The sequence below is a fragment of the Aotus nancymaae genome, unplaced genomic scaffold, assembly GCF_030222135.1.
Source record: "Aotus nancymaae isolate 86718 unplaced genomic scaffold, 86718_ANA_hifiasm-v0.15.2.pri h1tg000067l, whole genome shotgun sequence".
NCBI classification, from domain to species: domain Eukaryota; kingdom Metazoa; phylum Chordata; class Mammalia; order Primates; family Aotidae; genus Aotus; species Aotus nancymaae.
In genome coordinates, this window is record NW_026988482.1 from 33,265,930 (window position 1) to 33,283,079 (window position 17,150).

At 37.4% G+C, this 17,150-nt stretch overlaps 1 protein-coding gene across 8 annotated transcripts in view; it reads right to left on the bottom strand.

Moving 5' to 3' along the window:
- The window catches only part of CFAP20DC (CFAP20 domain containing), a 350,823-nt gene that overhangs the window by 50,862 nt on the left and 282,811 nt on the right, over positions 1–17,150 (bottom strand). The window contains exon 16 of one of the 8 annotated variants that reach the window (XM_064367279.1): positions 5,449–5,524. The exons of the other annotated variants lie outside the window; for them this stretch is intronic. Coding sequence (XP_064223349.1) covers positions 5,464–5,524 — 61 coding nt within the window. The 3' untranslated portion in view covers positions 5,449–5,463. Of the gene's footprint in view, positions 1–5,448; positions 5,525–17,150 lie in introns of those variants that run through there. 8 annotated transcript variants of the gene reach the window in all.

The window sequence follows — 17,150 nt, forward strand, 5'->3', positions numbered from 1 at the left end:
ATCACTTAACTAGCCAGTTTGAGAAATACTTCAACTAAATAAATATTCCTCTCAAAAGTTCATTATTGTTGCTATTAAATTATAGCAGAGTTCTTTTCACATAAGAAAATATTTCAGTAACTCAGAGGAAGTGCAGCTGAGATGAAGCTCCTTATGAGCTTTGGGTAAGAAAGCCTGACAAAGTCACATGCCACATGTCATGGATGATCACATTCCACAAGGTGACTTGGAACTGAAGTCAGTCTTGGAGTTATCATGGGCCCCCACAGTGCTGAGAGTCCCTCAGCCTTAACTCGAGGCTTTCGAGCAGTGGAGGCAAAAGAAGGTGGAGTGTGAGGGCATTTCCCCATCTCTTTACTTTCCTTCCTACTGTACTCTTTCCCACTCTCCTGCTTCCTCTAGCAGATGCCTGGGGGTTATAATTCAAGCTGGCAACATCCAGAAGGCTTGAGTCACTGCATATTCTACTTCAAGCCCTTCTCATCTCTAAACTTACTGCTGAGATTCTTCAGCGGTAGGGAGCAGTTAGGAGAATGTAAAAGATTTTTCAATGTGAATTCTATTTCTTGCACTGCTATAAGTGCCCTGTATCATTTACCTTATTCTTCTCAATAGAAGCATGTCTTTGCAATTACATAATTTCCTTCTAAATTTCTGTATTTCCTGTGGTCTTAATCTACAATGGGAGACAGTCGTAACCAACAGCTAAGAGCACTGGCTCTGCAGGCCAATCCCAGCTCCATGCTTCCTATAGTAAGAACTTGGCCAAGTCACTTAGCATGGCTATGCTTTAATCCCAGCACTTTGGGAGGCCGAGGCAGGTGGATCATGAGGTCAAGAGATCGAGACCATCCTGGTCAACATGGTGAAACCCCGTCTCTACTAATACAAAAAATTAGCTGGGCATGGTGGCGCGTGCCTGTAATCCCAGCTACTCAGGAGGCTGAGGCAGGAGAATTGCCTGAACCCAGGAGGCGGAGGTTGCGGTGAGCCGAGATCGCGCCACTGCACTCCAGCCTGGGTAACAAGAGCGAAACTCCATCTCAAAAAAAAAAAAAAAAAGAAAAGAAAAGGAGATGATAACTGTGCTTCAGAGTTGAGTGTTAGGATTAAGTAGAAAAAAATGGAAGACAAACATTTGGAATGAGTTAGCACTCAATAAATTTCAGCTTTGACCTCTGCCATTTTCATTATCAATGAAGATCATGGTGTGGCCTTACCTACAATGATAAATAAACCAGGGTAGAAATTGGACTTTGTTGGAATTAAACCAGTAAAAGATGGTAGAACGGTTACCAGTCTATACAGCAGAGATTTTCCTTACAAACCATTCACTCTTCAAGCATAAAAAGCATAGTAATGTCAAAATCACTTATTTCCTACTTATAATATTGTATGATAACTTTCAGTCACAGCTCACCATAGCTATCACTAGATTATGGCTGGTGAAATAAGTAAGGTGAGCACGCTGTGTAATTGAGTTTCATAATAACACATTAAGGACACATCAGAAAGGATTTGTCAGATTTCCAAGCTAATGGGGCATTTTCTGATGAGCACTGTTTATTTAGTCTACTTAATTATAGCAGACCAAAAAATTCCTGCATTATAGAAAATTACAAGGTCATATATAAATTACCAGCCCTGTGACCTCATTACTCACTAAGGGTGATGAAGAGCAAGGATGAACAGGAGAAAATAATGTTATCACACGATGACACCCCCAGCTAATAATCAGAAATTCTATATAACCACAGTAGGAGCTATCCTGGTGGGAAAAGCGTAGGTGAGAGTTGTGTGAATGTTATGAAATGTAAGACATTCACTTCTTAGGTCAATAATTTAATCAGTGTTTTTCCTTTTCAGCAGTAGCTATGAAAAGTACAGGGTTCTTCTTTTTGTGATTAATAGAAAACTTGCAAGAAGAATACAAAGAACTACTGTATATCCTTCACCCAGCTTCCCCAATGTTAACATTTTATCATATTTGCTCTCTGTCTCTTAATCTATGTATCCACTGACCTATCTATACATCTATCTAAACAGGGGCCAGTAAACTATGGCCCATGGGTCAAGTCTGGCCCACTGCCTGTTTGTGTATAGCTTGCAAACTAAGAATGGTTTTTACATTTTTAAATGGTTAAAAAATTAAAATAATGTTTCATGACAGATGAAAATTATATAAAATTCAAAATTCAGTGCCCATAAATAAAAATTTATGGGAATACAGCCATGCTCGTTTGTTTATGTATTGTCTATGGCTGCTTATGTGCTGCCATGGCAGAGTTAAGTAATTTATTTTCTCTCCTTTACTGAAAACATCTGATGATCCCTGATCTGTAACTGCACTCACATTGGCTCCTCTAATACTAATCCAATACCACAGGTCCATTCTCATCTTTCTTCTTTCTGTATTTGTAACCCTCTTCTGACAGTGAGGAAACTGGCCCCCATTATCCACAAGATATTTACTTCCTGAATTATGGAAGATACTGAAAGTAGTGTCAGAATTGCCAAGGAAAACAAACAAGAAACACCCTAAACCTACTCTCTAAAGTTCTTGATTTGCTTACAGTTATTTTTCTTCTTTGGTCAAAACACCATATTCAAAACTGACTTGAGTTCTTTTGTTCCCCATCTTCAATGTGAGTATATTAGTCATTCGAAATACAATGAGAGTCATCTGCTTCCTTTTGTGTTACATTTTAGGATTTTTTTCTCCATTCTTGTTGATTTTTATTACTGTTGTTCTTGTTGTTGATTACATACATTAACAACCAAAATCAAAATTACAGAAGGGCACATTTGGGGCAAGAGTCACATCCTCCTGTCTCTTCCAATTTGTTCCCATCTCCTCATCACTTCTTCTCTATTCCTACCCACCCGTCTAGAGGTAATAAATTTCATTAGTTCTGGTATTGTCTTTCTGTGTTTCATTTTACAAAAACTGAATAGTTACATGTCTGTTTTTTATTCCCTTTCTTACTTATGCAAAAGGTAGCATCTTACAGTACTCTTTTGTACTTTTATCTTCTCAGCTTACAATATATCCTAGAAATCATTCCATACCTGTTCAGGGAGAGCTTCCTCATTCTTTTTTTAGAATGGCGTAATACTTCACCATATGGATGTACTATCATTTATTTCACCTTCTATGTTTGAGCATATTTTCAATGTTTTGCAATGATTGCAATTAACACTTCAATGAATAAGCTTGGGCATGTCTATTTTTGTATACTTAGAGGTACATTGTGAAAAGGTAAATTTCTAAAAATTTACCTGGAACAAAAAAAAAATCCTGGAACAAAAGGTAAATGCATACTTGACTTTGTTAGATATTGGCAAATTCCCTTCACAAGGATTGTACCTGTTTTCATTCTCACCAGCAATGTATGAGAATGCTGATTTCCCGAGAGCAACTTCAGTGGAATATGTTGTCAAATATTTTAATGCTTTCTGATCTGAGAGGTGAGAACTGACACTTTAAAGTAGGCTTGATTTGAATTTGTTCTCATTATGTGTGGAGTTGACTGTGTTTTCATATATTTAAGGGCATTTATGTAAATACATGTTGACATATATATGTATGCATGTGCCATATATATGTTTGTTCACATCTTTTGACCTTTCTTCTATCAGATTTTTTATCTTCCCCTCACTTTATAATTTGTCTTTGTTTATTGTGTTTTTTCTTTGTGCCATGCAAAAGATTTTATTTTTATGTAGGCAAAGGTATGAGCAATCTAAAAAAATTGCCTTTGTATTTTGGGTCATAGTTATAAAGCCTTTCCCTACAACCAAGTTCTGTAGAAATTCACCCATGTTTTCTTCGAGTTACATGTTCTTCTAGTACATGGCTTCATTTTTACAGTTAGATTTCTTGTCCATTTTGAGTTTACTCTGGTATATGGTGTGAGTTTATTCTGGTACAACATATGTCTAATTTTATCTTTTAAAAATAATTACAGAGTTCTTTTGACAAGTGATGATATTTTAACACATAATTAGAAGATTTTATACAATTAAGAAATTTTTAATCAAAGCATCTAACTCATTTGTTTAGCTTTTTACTAAGTAAGCATTTACAAAGTACAATGTAAAAAGAAAGGTTTTCATTTTAACTAAAATATAAACAACTCTGGGCCAAACAAAATCAACCAGGATTTTTCTTGCAGGACTTCTCAGAGCTTTTAAAACACTGTGAGTATCCCAAGAGGAGGCTAGAGTATGCAGTATCGCTCAAATTTATGTATCTAGAACTGGTAACATCTTTTGGGACCACAGAACACACCTTGAGAAATGATGCTCCAAGTTATACCATTTCCCCACTCTGGTAGCATTTTGTTTGTTTGTTTTGTTTTTCATTTTACTTTATATATGTTTAATAATTTTATTTTTTCAAGAGCATTCTTTTTTTGGTGACTTGATAGTAGCAGAAATGTGCAGTCCAGCATCTGTATCTTACATGTTTACATTTTTACATGTGATATTTAATGCTAACCCATTGTCTTGATCCTTGTTCAACTCCTTTAAACCTCCATACTTTCCCCTACGTAAGCAGCAAACATTCAAGGAATGGGGAGTTCTAGCTAAGGCTCCTTCACCACACACCAGTCTTAGCTTTAGTACTGAACCATTTCCCTGGTCTGCTTCTTACCCAGCTACCTGTGCTCCAGAATCTATTCTTGCTTGTTGTTCCACCATTTCCATAGTTGCCCCTTGGACTTGATACTCTGGTTGGTTTCTTCAGCTCTGACTATAATCCTTTTATGCCAAGGACTGACTCTATCTCCCTGTAATGAAAAGCCTCCAGTTCTTTTTGGTAGATTAACATCCTTTCAGTTGCTCTCTGAGCACATGCAGGAAGGAGCCTCCTCTTCCTCCTTCCTTTTGAGGACTCAGGTATGTCTCCCACTCTTACCCTCCTCTTGAAACTGGAGGAAGAGGGCTCCCAGGCACACCTGCACATGTTGAGTACCGCTGAAAGAAGAGGTGCTTTATTCAAGAGTCAAGACCATGGATTTGTATTAAATACACAGAAAAAAATACTGAACAGATGAAGAATAAATACAATCTTGTGAATTTTTATAATGACCAGATTGATTTAATACTAAAATCTTGGCCCTATATGAATACCACATTGTTTTCACTCAACCTGCATGCTAGACAGTAGACAGTACCTGAGTACGGCTGAATCAGATACCTTTAGAACTAAGGACGATGTCCTCAGTTAAGACAGACTATGGCTTCAGTTCCTTTGTCTAAAAATGAGATTGTGTTTACAAGAAAATTTTACATACATTTATTTTATTAATGTGATTCCTATAAATAAATGTATGTGAATGTACACATATATATGTCTACATATATATAGATAGCATTATATGAGAGCAAGTCAGCTTAATCATCTCTTTATATATACAGTAAGCATTTACTGAACTGCTGTGCCAGGCCTCAGGAATTTCAGGATAAATTATTCTTGGTTCCTTCCCTCAAAGAGTCATAGTCTGATGGAGGACACATTCTAGCCAGAAAGAAAAAAAAAAAGAACATGAGCTGTATCCATCCATTTGTTCCTGTGAAGGAATTTGCTTGCAATAGAGCTATCTACATCTTGCGTACATTTAAATAATTATTTGGGGTAGTCATTATTTCAGAAATCTAAAACATGGCAATAATTATTATATATCTTTCAATTACAACACTGAGCTACCTGCCATCATAAAGCTCTGGGTCAAAGGAGCCAGCCCAATAAAACATTTTCACTGGGGATCTTATATTAGGAATTTAATAATTTGCAGCAATGTCTATCCATACTTAATGATAATTATCATTTGCTATCAGTGTACATTTCTTATTCTCTGAAAGAGATTTAGATTTTAAAAAACTTTTATGGCCAGAGAACAGACTGGGTAGAGGACCAGGAGATACCTATTTTTGGGGACAATTCATAGATTCTTTTTAAAAGCTGGTGAAAACTGTTTCCAAAAAATATATACATAAATACAAAATTTTACTTCTAATTTCAGGAGGTCAGAGATAGTCTAAAGGCCATATATGAACCTCTGGGCTCCAAATAAAGAACTTCTGCATCATGGGATATCATGGAAATGGTATTTCAAGTAGTGAAAAATCCATGCTTGGAAAAGTTTTTCTGTAAAGGGCCAAACAAAAAATGTGTTAGCTCTATGAGCCATAAGGTCTCTGTCACAACTATTTAACTCTATGGTTGTGCTGTAAAAGCAGGCATAAACAATAGGTTTATGAATGGGCATGGCTGGATTCCAAGAGCCTTCTTTACAAAAACAGGCAGTGGGCAGGATTTGGGTCTACAGGCTGTAGTTCAATGACCTATGCCTTAGTGAAAGGAACTGTGAAGTAGACAATGCTTGAGGTTTTTATGAAAATTCCTGCTGATTTTTCTACTAAATAGCTTTGAATCCACCTTTCTCACCATCTCCCCTTCTACCACCAAGGTCTAAGCAACTATCTTGGCTTGTGTTATCTGTAGCAAATGCTGTTACCTGATCCCTTCATATTTACTCATCCTGGCTTCATTTTTCCTCTGTTCTTCATACTATAGCCAACATCACCTGACAGTATGTCCATCTCTCGTTTCAAACTCTCCAGTGTCATTGGGAAGCCATCATCCTCAGGAGAAAGACCAGAACCCTTATCTTAGCCTTTGAGGCTTTGCATAGACTAGTCTCTATGTATTTTTCCAACCTTATGTGGTGCAATGTTTCCTTTCACTCCGTGTGCTCTGGCCACCCTGGTCTTCTCTCAGTTCCTTGAGTGTGCTCACTACCATCACTGGGCCTTTGCCCAGGCTATGCCCCCTTGTCTAGACCATGCTTTCCTCCCCTCTTTCTACTGTCCCTTGGCCTGGTGAATTCATACCCAACTCTTGTATTTTGGCTCAAGCATCACACTCCTGGGAAATCTTCTGACATTCCCTCTTCAATATAGTTGAGTTCCTTTCACTCCTTCTCTTAGAGCAACTGTGATCTTCTCGCTAAGAGCTCTCATCTCAGCTCATAATTACAACCTCATTTGTTTGATCATTTGATGAATTTCACCCCCCTCATTAGACTCTAGTTCCTAGCAGAGGTCCTGGCAAAGAGTAGCTGCTCTCTCAATATTTACCAAAGTATGACTACCGAAAGAGTCTCTTTCTTAGCCAAGAATACTGAGTAGTACTTGGTATTGAAAGTTTCCAAAACAATAAATAACGCTATTGTAACCCAATCTGCATTCTTCTTCCATCTTGCTCTTTCTCTGCTTGTTAAAAGCATGCTATTGTTTCCTTACCATGTGCTCCATATACACACACAGTTTAGTGACACACACCTGCTTCTTCACAGCCAAGAAAGAAAAATTTAATTTTCTTTTTTTTTTTTTTTGAGACGGAGTTTTGCTCGTTACCCAGGCTGGAGTGCAATGGCGCGATCTCGGCTCACCGCAACCTCCGCCTCCTGGGTTCAGGCAATTCTCCTGCCTCAGCCTCCTGGGTAGCTGGGATTACAGGCACGCGCCACCATGCCCAGCTAATTTTTTGTATTTTTAGTAGAGACGGGGTTTCATCATGTTCACCAGAATGGTCTCGATCTCTTGACCTCGTGATCCACCTGCCTCGGCCTCCCAAAGTGCTGGGATTACAGGTTTGAGCCACCGCGCCCGGCCGAAAAATTTAATTTTCTACCTCAGGAAGCAGAATGTTGATTCAGAAACATATTTACTAGCTTAAAAAACTAAGAAAATATGTGTTCCTTTTTTAAAAAAACTAAAACATACAGATAGTGCTCTCAATAGCATTTCTTCATAGAATTCATCTCCCACTTCAAGAAGATCTTAAAATATAAGTTGGAAACTCTTTTGCACATCTCTTTTTTTTCTTATTTTTAAAACTTTTTGTAGAGACAGGGTTTTGCTATGTTTCCCAGCCTGGACTCTAACTCCTAGCTTCAAGTGATTCTCCCATCTCGGCCTCCCAAAGTGTTGGGATTATAGGTGTTGGCCACCATGCCCTCTTTCATGTATCTCTTAAGATGGACTTGAATAAGTATTAAGATGCTTGTTTGATTTCAGTTTGTTTTCATCAGAGATCTCTAACCAGATTCTCAGTGTTGAAGAATAACACCCATCTATGTTCTGAAACCCTTCTACAACATTCCCACCAACTAGGTATCTAATCTTAATTACTATCACAAACTGTGTACCTACTATTTCATCTTCGATAGTTTTGGCTGTTCAATAGTTTTTCCTCATGTTGAGGTAAAATCTTTTTTCATTTTTCTTGTACCAATTTCTCCTACCATTATCCCTTATGGCTAAGGAACAATTCTAATCTTATTTCAGGACACAGTAGGAGAGAGGTAAGGGACTGTTCAAGACCCCTTCCTCCTCCTTCTTCTTGGAATAGCCCCCTCTAACCACATGGCATTTTGAAGTAGACTGGTTCAGAGGTGGACACCCGACCTAATATGGGCCAATTGCTATGCTTCCCTGAACTTCTCAAACTGGATCTGAAAAAGAGAGAGTCTCACAATGAAGATGGGAGCTGAAAAAGAAAAATTCAGATGCCACTGGTGATCCCATTTCCTGTCACACGGAGGAAGCCAGTCTGAAGAGAGACTGGCAAACTCTTATAGTTAGAATAGTTCAGGGAAGGCTTTCTAGCAAAAGTCATGAAAGGGTTATTCCTGAAGGATGAAAATGAGGATGCAAGATAGTGAACACATGGAAGAATATTCTAGAAGGAACAGCATGAACTACAGTAGAAAGGTGTGAGAGAGACGTTGGGGTACTCCTAGCAACTGTAGCCAAGATGCTTGGCTGGAAAACAAAGGCATTCTGACCTTATTACAAAGGCTCTGGGGATCTACTGAACAATTTTAAGATAGAAGAATCTTGGATTTGCATTTGAGAAAGTTCACAGTGGCAGTGGTAGGAGACTGAATTAGTGGAGAATAAGAGAGGGACCAGGAAGGTCAGTTAGGCGCTTGTTGCTGTATAATTTAAGCAAAATAGAATAGTGTTATTTTGGAAATTTAGTACATAGGTGTTTGATAATACATATAAGAAACAAAGAACCTTTCCCTTAACAATATCTACTTCCCAGTGTGTCAAAATGAGTTTATATGGGGATCAGAACATGCTACCTCCAAATATGCCATATTAGCATATTGATTTTGAGCTAAAGATCATTGAGAAACAGTAGATGCAAGAAGAGCTCCCTCACCTTCTACTTTCTCCCTAAAAACAGGACATAAATTTCCCCTGAGAAGGACATTCTTCCTGTACCAGGAAAGAAGAACATTCTTATCACCAGAGATGGGGAGGTAACACTGATATGAATCTCTACTAGCAAATATTACTGAAATAACCCCTATATTCCATTAGTTTTTACCATACATTTCTTAATCACATCCCCACAGCTTACTGCCCCTAGCCCAAACCCCTTTTCCTATTGTCTTGTGACATCTCCACAATTTATCTCTCATTGTTATAATGGTATATAGTCTTCTGGGTCTAGCCCTTCTTTGAGTCTTAATTTCTTTTCTATGAAGACTTCCATGCACATGTAAAAATTAAAATATCAACATCAAGTAAAATTTACATGCTTTTCCCTTGTTAATTTTTCTCTTGTTAGTTTGATTCATGGAACCCAGCCACAGAACCTAAGAAAGTAGAGAAAGTCTTTCCTCTCCTTCACAGTGTACAGAAATTTCCTGAGAAGAGATCTTGTTTTTGTCATTCTGTGAGAGTGAAGATCTTAAGTGATGGCAGTTTGCCTGAAGAGTCTTACACTCTAATAAGGAATATTTTAGATTCTTTTTATGTGTCTCATGTACTATTTAAGTAAAATTTAGATAGTTATTGAATGTCTTTGTGCCCAACAGTTTGTTGGATATGTAAGGATACTGAACAAACACAAGTCATGGTCCCAGAAAAGTAGGTACATATGTGAATGTGCAGGTCAAAAGAAAAGAAATAAAAACGTCCCCAAAATACAGAAAAATGCTTGCACTTATATATAATTATAGAAATACAAATTAAAATAATGATATACTATTGATATATAGTAGCTTGGCAAAAGTTCTAATGTTTGATACAAGAGTATAAAATTAAGAAGATGGGACACTAGGAGCATATACTGCCTGAAGTGTAAACCAGTGAACAGTTTGTTAATATCTATCAAAATTATCTTTTGACTAAGTAATTCCACTGCTAGAAATTAACTGTAAACACATACTTGCCCAACCTTGTAAATATATGCAAATGAAGATGTTTATTACAGCACTGTATACAGTAACAAAGAGCTGAAAACCACTTAGATAAACATTCATTACCAGGGAACTGGCTGAATAAATTATGGTACATTGAAACAATGAAATAATATCTAGCAGCCAAAGTAGAATGTGGTCAATCTATCTGCATAAATTCAAAAAATTTAATAAAGTTGTAGAACAGTATAGTCTTATCCTTTTTATACAGAAAAAAATGCATAGAAAATATATTTTCTAATATATGCATAGAAAATTTCTGAAGAATGCCCAAGAAACTGTTAACCATAATCACATCTGGCAGTAGGAACGTAGGGTTGGGCGTGGGAGAAGTAAGACTTATTTTTTACTTCCTAGTTTTCTACCCTGGTTGAATTTTTTTTTAACTACTTTTTTTTTTTTTTTTAAAGCAGTCTCTCTCTTTTTAGGAGCTTCTAATTTTATGAGATCTATAAGAAAACCCTTCTGAAATACAGCTTCAAAATATCTTTAAAAAGTATTTTAGGTGTCAAGTGCTAATGAAACACAGGTGTTAGACTGGTCCCTTGACCAACTGACAAGGAGAGAGTAAAATGGAGTTTCTCCATACTAACTTGCATGGTTTAAATTGATCCTAACAGCTTTCACCATTAAAAATATGAATTCGGCCAGGCACAGTGTCTCGTGCCTGCAATCCCAGCACTTTGGGAGGCTGAGGCTGGAAGATCACTTTTGCCCAGGAGTTTGAGACCAGCATGGACAACATAGTGAGACCTCATCTCTACATGCCCCCTGCAAAAATAAATAAATAAAGAAAGAAAGAAAGAAAAAGAAAGTAGTCCCAGCTAATTGGGCTACTTGGGAGGCTACAGTGGGAGGATTGCTTGAGCCTGGAGGGTCGAGGCTACAGTGAGCCATCATTGTGCCACTGCACTCCAGCTTGGGTGACCCTGTCTCAAAATAAATAAATAAATAAATAAATAAAAAAGTCTACTTGGGAGGCTACAGCAGGAGGACTTCTTGAGCCTGGAGTGTTAAGGTCATAGTGAGCTATGATTGTGCCACTGCACTCCAGTTTGGGTGACAGAATGAGACTCTGTCTCAAAAATAAATAAATAAATAAAAAAGTAAACTCCAATGATGAAAGCCAAATATTTTGGGTCTTTACAAATATGTTTCTGGAAATTGTCAAGCTTTCATTTGCATAAACAACAGTTGCTTTATCTAATGCCATAGATATGACTAAAACAAGTAGGTGCTAACTTTTTATTTTATTTTTTAAACACATAATTCAAGAGGCTGATTTATTAAAAGAAAATGGTTCCTGGGCTGATATCTACAATGTCAGGTCTGTCTATTCAATGATATAACTTGACAAATAATGGTTATAATGGCAAAGTTGGAAGATGCTCTACAATAGAGGGGCAGCCTAGCTAAAATCTCAGAGGAAACTCATAGACATTTTCCATTTTAGGAGATCTATTTACATGAGTTTGTGGAAAGTTTGATATTATGTTTTTATTTTCATTTCAAATAATTTTTTTTTAGTTGCTGGAGGACAAAAGGTCTAAACCTCATGGAAAACTATATAGTGACTCACTTATCTTTCACCTTTGATTGGAGGGGAGTCATTTCAGGGGTGAAAATTCTCAAGGAAGTCAGTTTATCTGCTCACAAGAGAAAAACTAATCAAGCATTGTCTGATTAATTACAGACACTTGAAAAAAATGTTATCAAGGACTACAGCTGTAATCAATTTAATCAACATGCAAAGAGCCAATCTATGGTTTTCTTGATTAACAAAGCTGAATGTCAAACAGCAAAGTGTGACATTGTAATGCCACTAGCTAGAGCTACAAACTGAGCATTTTTCCTAAATATTCCAACTCAGGTCAGGATAAAGTGAATATTCTTTTAAACTTTATTTCTTATGATGAGGACCATGGGTATGAACATTTCAATTCTTCCCCTTGATATTCATTCCCATGTAGGAAAAATACATTTTATTTAAGTAGTAGAAATGGGTAGCAATTTCAGAATGCTTCCATAAAGGCACACACAAAAAAATCAACTACCTGGAAAGATCACACAATAAAACAGAAGCAGAAGAAAGTGATGTGAGATTTCTCAGTTTAGTGTCATTCTAGTTGGTTATGGAATTCATCAGGAAAAGACATGCCAGACATAAAGAGATAAAATGTCCTTATTAGATTTTTTAAGATGTGAATGTGAAATGCATCTATATAGTGTCTGATGAGAAAATCAGAAAATTCGATCTGCTTATTTTATTTGCATGAAGTCAATTTAAATGTCAAAATATCTAATACAAGATTGGTTTATTAATGGTGTGTTTCTCACTCTTAAAAATCATAGTTTTAGCTATAAAGTGATGGTTACTTTTGTGTAGCCAAACAGTCTGGAGTTTTATCTGTTAAAACAGCAATTCTCAATCTTTAAAGGGTAAAGATCCATTATTATTTTTTTTTGAAATTTAATAAAAGCACAAATAAATACTTATTTACTAACTAGTGTAAACCTAGAATATCCGAGACAGGTCTCAGTTAACTTAGAAGGTTTATTTTGCCAAGGTTGAGGACGTGCGCCCATGACACAGCCTCAGGAAGTCCTGAGGACATGTGCCCAAGGTGGTCGGGGCACAGCTTAGTTTTATACATTTTAGGGGAGACATGAGACATCAATCAATATAAGTAAGATGTATGTTGGTTCTGTCCAGAAAGGCGAGCGATGACAACCTGAAGCAAAGAGGGGGCTTTCAGATTACCGGTAGGTGAGACACACGTGGTTGAATTCTTTTGAGTTTCTAGTAAGCCTTTCCAAAGGAGACAATCAGAACATGCCTCTATCTCAGTGAATAGAGGGATGACTCTGAATAGAATGAGAGGCAGGTTTTCCCTTAGTGGTTTTCAGCTTGAATTTTCCTTAGTGATTTTGGGGCCCAACATATTTTCCTTTCACACTAGTTAGCAAGTATTTATTTGTTAACTACCTACCATAAATAGTTTCATTATGAAAGTATGTAAATAATTCACCTAAAAACAAATGGGAAGGAATTCAAGATGATCTTAATACTATTCATATTCACATGTTTTCTTTTTTTTTTTTTTTGAAAGAAAGAAAGAGAGAAAGAAAAAAAATGAAGAGGAGGAAGAAAAAGGAAGAGAAAGAGAGAGAGAGAATGGGACTATTGCTTTCTTGCCCAGGCTAGAATGCAGTTTAGTAATGGGTATTGAAAACCTCTTTTATACCAACAATTATACTTGATGTAGACAGGAAGGAATAAGGGAAGAAAATAACAAAGAAGCAGCCAACCAATATTTCATTTAAACCTATGAAATGCTATGTGATTACTGAGGAGTGATTTACTTCCAATTATGTAGTCACTTTTGGAATAGGTGTGAGGTGGTAATGTATGTTTTGTGTATTTGAAGTGGAGAGTTCTGTAAATGTTTATTAAGTTTACTTGTTCCGGGTCTGAGTTCAAGTCCTGAATGTCCTTGTTAATTTTCTGTCTCGTTGATCTATAAAATCGTTAGCTCTTCTTGTTACATTGATCCTTTTGCCATTATATAATGTCCTTCTTTGCCTCTTTTGCTCTTTGTTGCTTTAAAGTCTACTTTATCAGAGGCGAGAATTGCATCTCCTGCTTTTTGTTTATTTGTTTATTTTACTCTCTGATTGGTTGATAATCTTCCTCCTTCTCTTTGTTTTGAGTCTTTGTGTATCGTTGCATGTGAGATGGGTCTGGATGCAGCATACCGATGGGTTTTGGTTTTTTATCCAATTAGAATATATATATAGGTTTAATACTGGCATTTGATGCTAGCTGGCTGTTTTGCCCATTAATTAGTGTAAATTTTTCATTGTGTTAATGCTCTTTGCTTATTGATATATTTTTGGAAAGGCTGATATTGGTTGTTCCTCTATATGTATAGTGCTTCTTTCAGAAGCTCTTGTAAAGCAGGCCTGGTGGTGGTGAAGTCTCTAAGTACTTGTTTGTTCGCAAAAGATTTAATTTTTCCTTTGATTATAAAGCTTAGTTTGGCTGGATAGGAAATTCTGGGTTGGAAGTTCTTTTCTTTAAGGATGTTAAATATTGGTCCCCACTCTTTTCTGGCTTGTAGGGTTTCTGCTGAGAGATCTGCTGTAAGTCTGATAGGTTTCCCTTTATGGGTAACCTGACCTTTCTCTCTGGCTGCCCTTAGTATTTTCTCCTTCATTTCAACCCTAATAAATCTGGCGATTATGTGCCTTGGGGTTGGTCTTCTTGAAGAATATCTTTGTGGTGTTCTCTGTATTACCTGGAGTTGAATATTACCCTGCCTTGCTAGGTTGGGAAAGTTTTCCTGAATGATATCCTGAAGAGTATTTTCCAACTTGGATTCATTCTCTTCGTCACATTCAGGTACACCTATCAAACGTAAATTAGGTCTTTTCACATAGTCCCATATTTCCTGGAGACTTTGCTCATTCCTTTTTATCCTTTTTTCTCCATTCTTGTCTTCTCGTTTCATTTCACTGAGCTGGTCCTTGACTTCTGATATCTTGTCTTCTCGTTTCATTTCACTGAGCTGGTCCTCGACTTCTGATATCCTTTCTTCTGCTTGATCAATTCGACTGTTTAAACTTGTGCATGCTTCACGAAGTTCTTGTGTTGTGTTTTTCAGCTCCATCAATTCACTTATATTCTTCTCTAAATTGTCCATTCTCGTTAACATTTCGTCAAACCTTTTTTCAAAGTTCTTAGTTTTTTTGCATTGGGTTAGAACAAGTTCTTTTAATTCACAGAAGTTTCTTATCACCCACGTTTTGAAACCTGCTTCTGTTATTGGAACACACTCGTAATCTATTAAGCCTTGTTCCGTTACTGATGAGGAATTGCGATCCCCTGTAGAGGGAGAGGCATTCTGATTTTGAGTATTCTCTGCCTTTTTACGCTGGTTTCTTCCCTTCATTATATATTTATCCATCTGTCGTCTTTGTAATTACCGACTTTCTAACTAGGTCTCTGAGCTGACGTCCAACTTGTTGATTCCCAGTGCCGAAATCTGAGCAATCCACTGCGCCGGCCAAAATAGCGGTGTTAAGATTGATGCTGCTTTTCTGCCCGGGAATCTCCGGACTCTGCACCAAGAACTGGCGCACTAAGGCACCAGCAAAACCGCCACACCAGCCACAAGAGTCGCCCTGGCGACCCATGGGGCTCCTCTGCTGGGAATCTCCTAGTCTGTGAGCAACAAATATTCGTCTGAAAGTGTGGCGTCCTCTCGTTCTCTGCGCTTTCACTGGGAATTATGAGCCCGAGCTGCTAGTGATCAGCCATCTTGGATCTCTCCCAGTTCTATTCTTCACATATGTTTTCTTAAAGGGAAGTGGAAGGGAAATAGAAAGAGAAGAGTATACATGGTATATAGTAGTCACTCAATAAATACTTATGAACTGTTAAAGCCTACCCACTGGCAATATATTATGGCAACTATAATTCTGGTCAGTCTAACAGACTTTTCCTCTCCCTTTTCTGAGAACCTAGCACTTCTTTCCTATGGGCAACTCATTTCATGTGGTTTGAGGGGCTGTCTCCCTAAACTCCCAATATGGGGGTGAGCATGAGACCCAAGCTAGGCAAGAGTCCACTACTGGAATTTTGGTGGGTTTATAAGCAGTGAGCAAAATGCTGTGGGAGGCCAGAATATGCCACTCCCAAATATGCCTTTTTAGCTCAAGGATTGTTGAGCTGAGGACAATTATGAAGACACAGATGCAGGAAAGCTCTGTCTTTTCTCTATTTGCCTAAAAGCAGGACATAGATTTATAAAGATAAAAGGTATCTTGGTCCCTCTTTTACCAGGGAGAACAAAGGTTAACCACGGAAGACAATGTGAGGATCCTCGTTGGCCTGAAGATGGCACCAGAGGAATCGACATGAAAAAGCTTTACTTGTTGGCCTTTACCTGCCATTCATTTGCCTTCCTACAATTTTTTGCCCTTAGAGAATTAAATCATTTTCTTTTATCTTGTCACTTCTTTATAAATTTACTGTTCTTTGTTGAATAATATATAAGCTAGAATTCAAAGCCACTTCTTTGAGAACTACTCATTTCCCAGGTATCTCATATGTATTACATACATATTTGAAAAATACACACATATTTTTATATACATACAATATAATTAACTGTTTTTCTCTTGTTAATCTGCTTTATGTTACAGGGGTTCATTCCAACTAAGAACTTATGAAGATTGAGGAAAAAGCTATTTTTCCTCCCTTACAATGCAAACAGGAACTGTGTAGAGTCCCGGTTAGAAAAAAGGCAACAGAAAGAGCAGTAAAGGGATGGAAAGACAGTCCCTAGTTCATCACTTGAGGTCTGGGATTCAATCTTGCCTGCAGATCAATCCCTGGACTCTTTCACTGTAGGAGTGTGAAAGAAAAATAAATCTTGGGACCTCCAAATCACTAAGCGAAAGGGAAAAGCCAAGCTGAGAACTGTTTAGGGCAAACCTGCCTCCTATTCTATTCCTAAGAAAGATAGCTACTAAGATTAAAAAAAAAAAAAAAGCTACATACCTCCCTCACAGAGAAATTTCCTTGTGCATAAAAAACAGACAGAACTCAAAGTCATTCCTCTGTTCACTGACATAAATGCATATCTGATTGCCTCCTTTGGAAAGGTTACTCAGAAACTCAAAAGAATGCAACCATTTGTCTCTTACCTACCTATGACTTGGAAGCCCCCTTCTCGCTTTGAGTTGTCCTGCCTTTTGGGACGTAACCAACGTATATCTTACATGTATTGATTGAGGTCTCATGTCTCCCTAAAATGTATAAAACCAAGCTGTGCCCCAACCACCTTGGGCATATGTTGT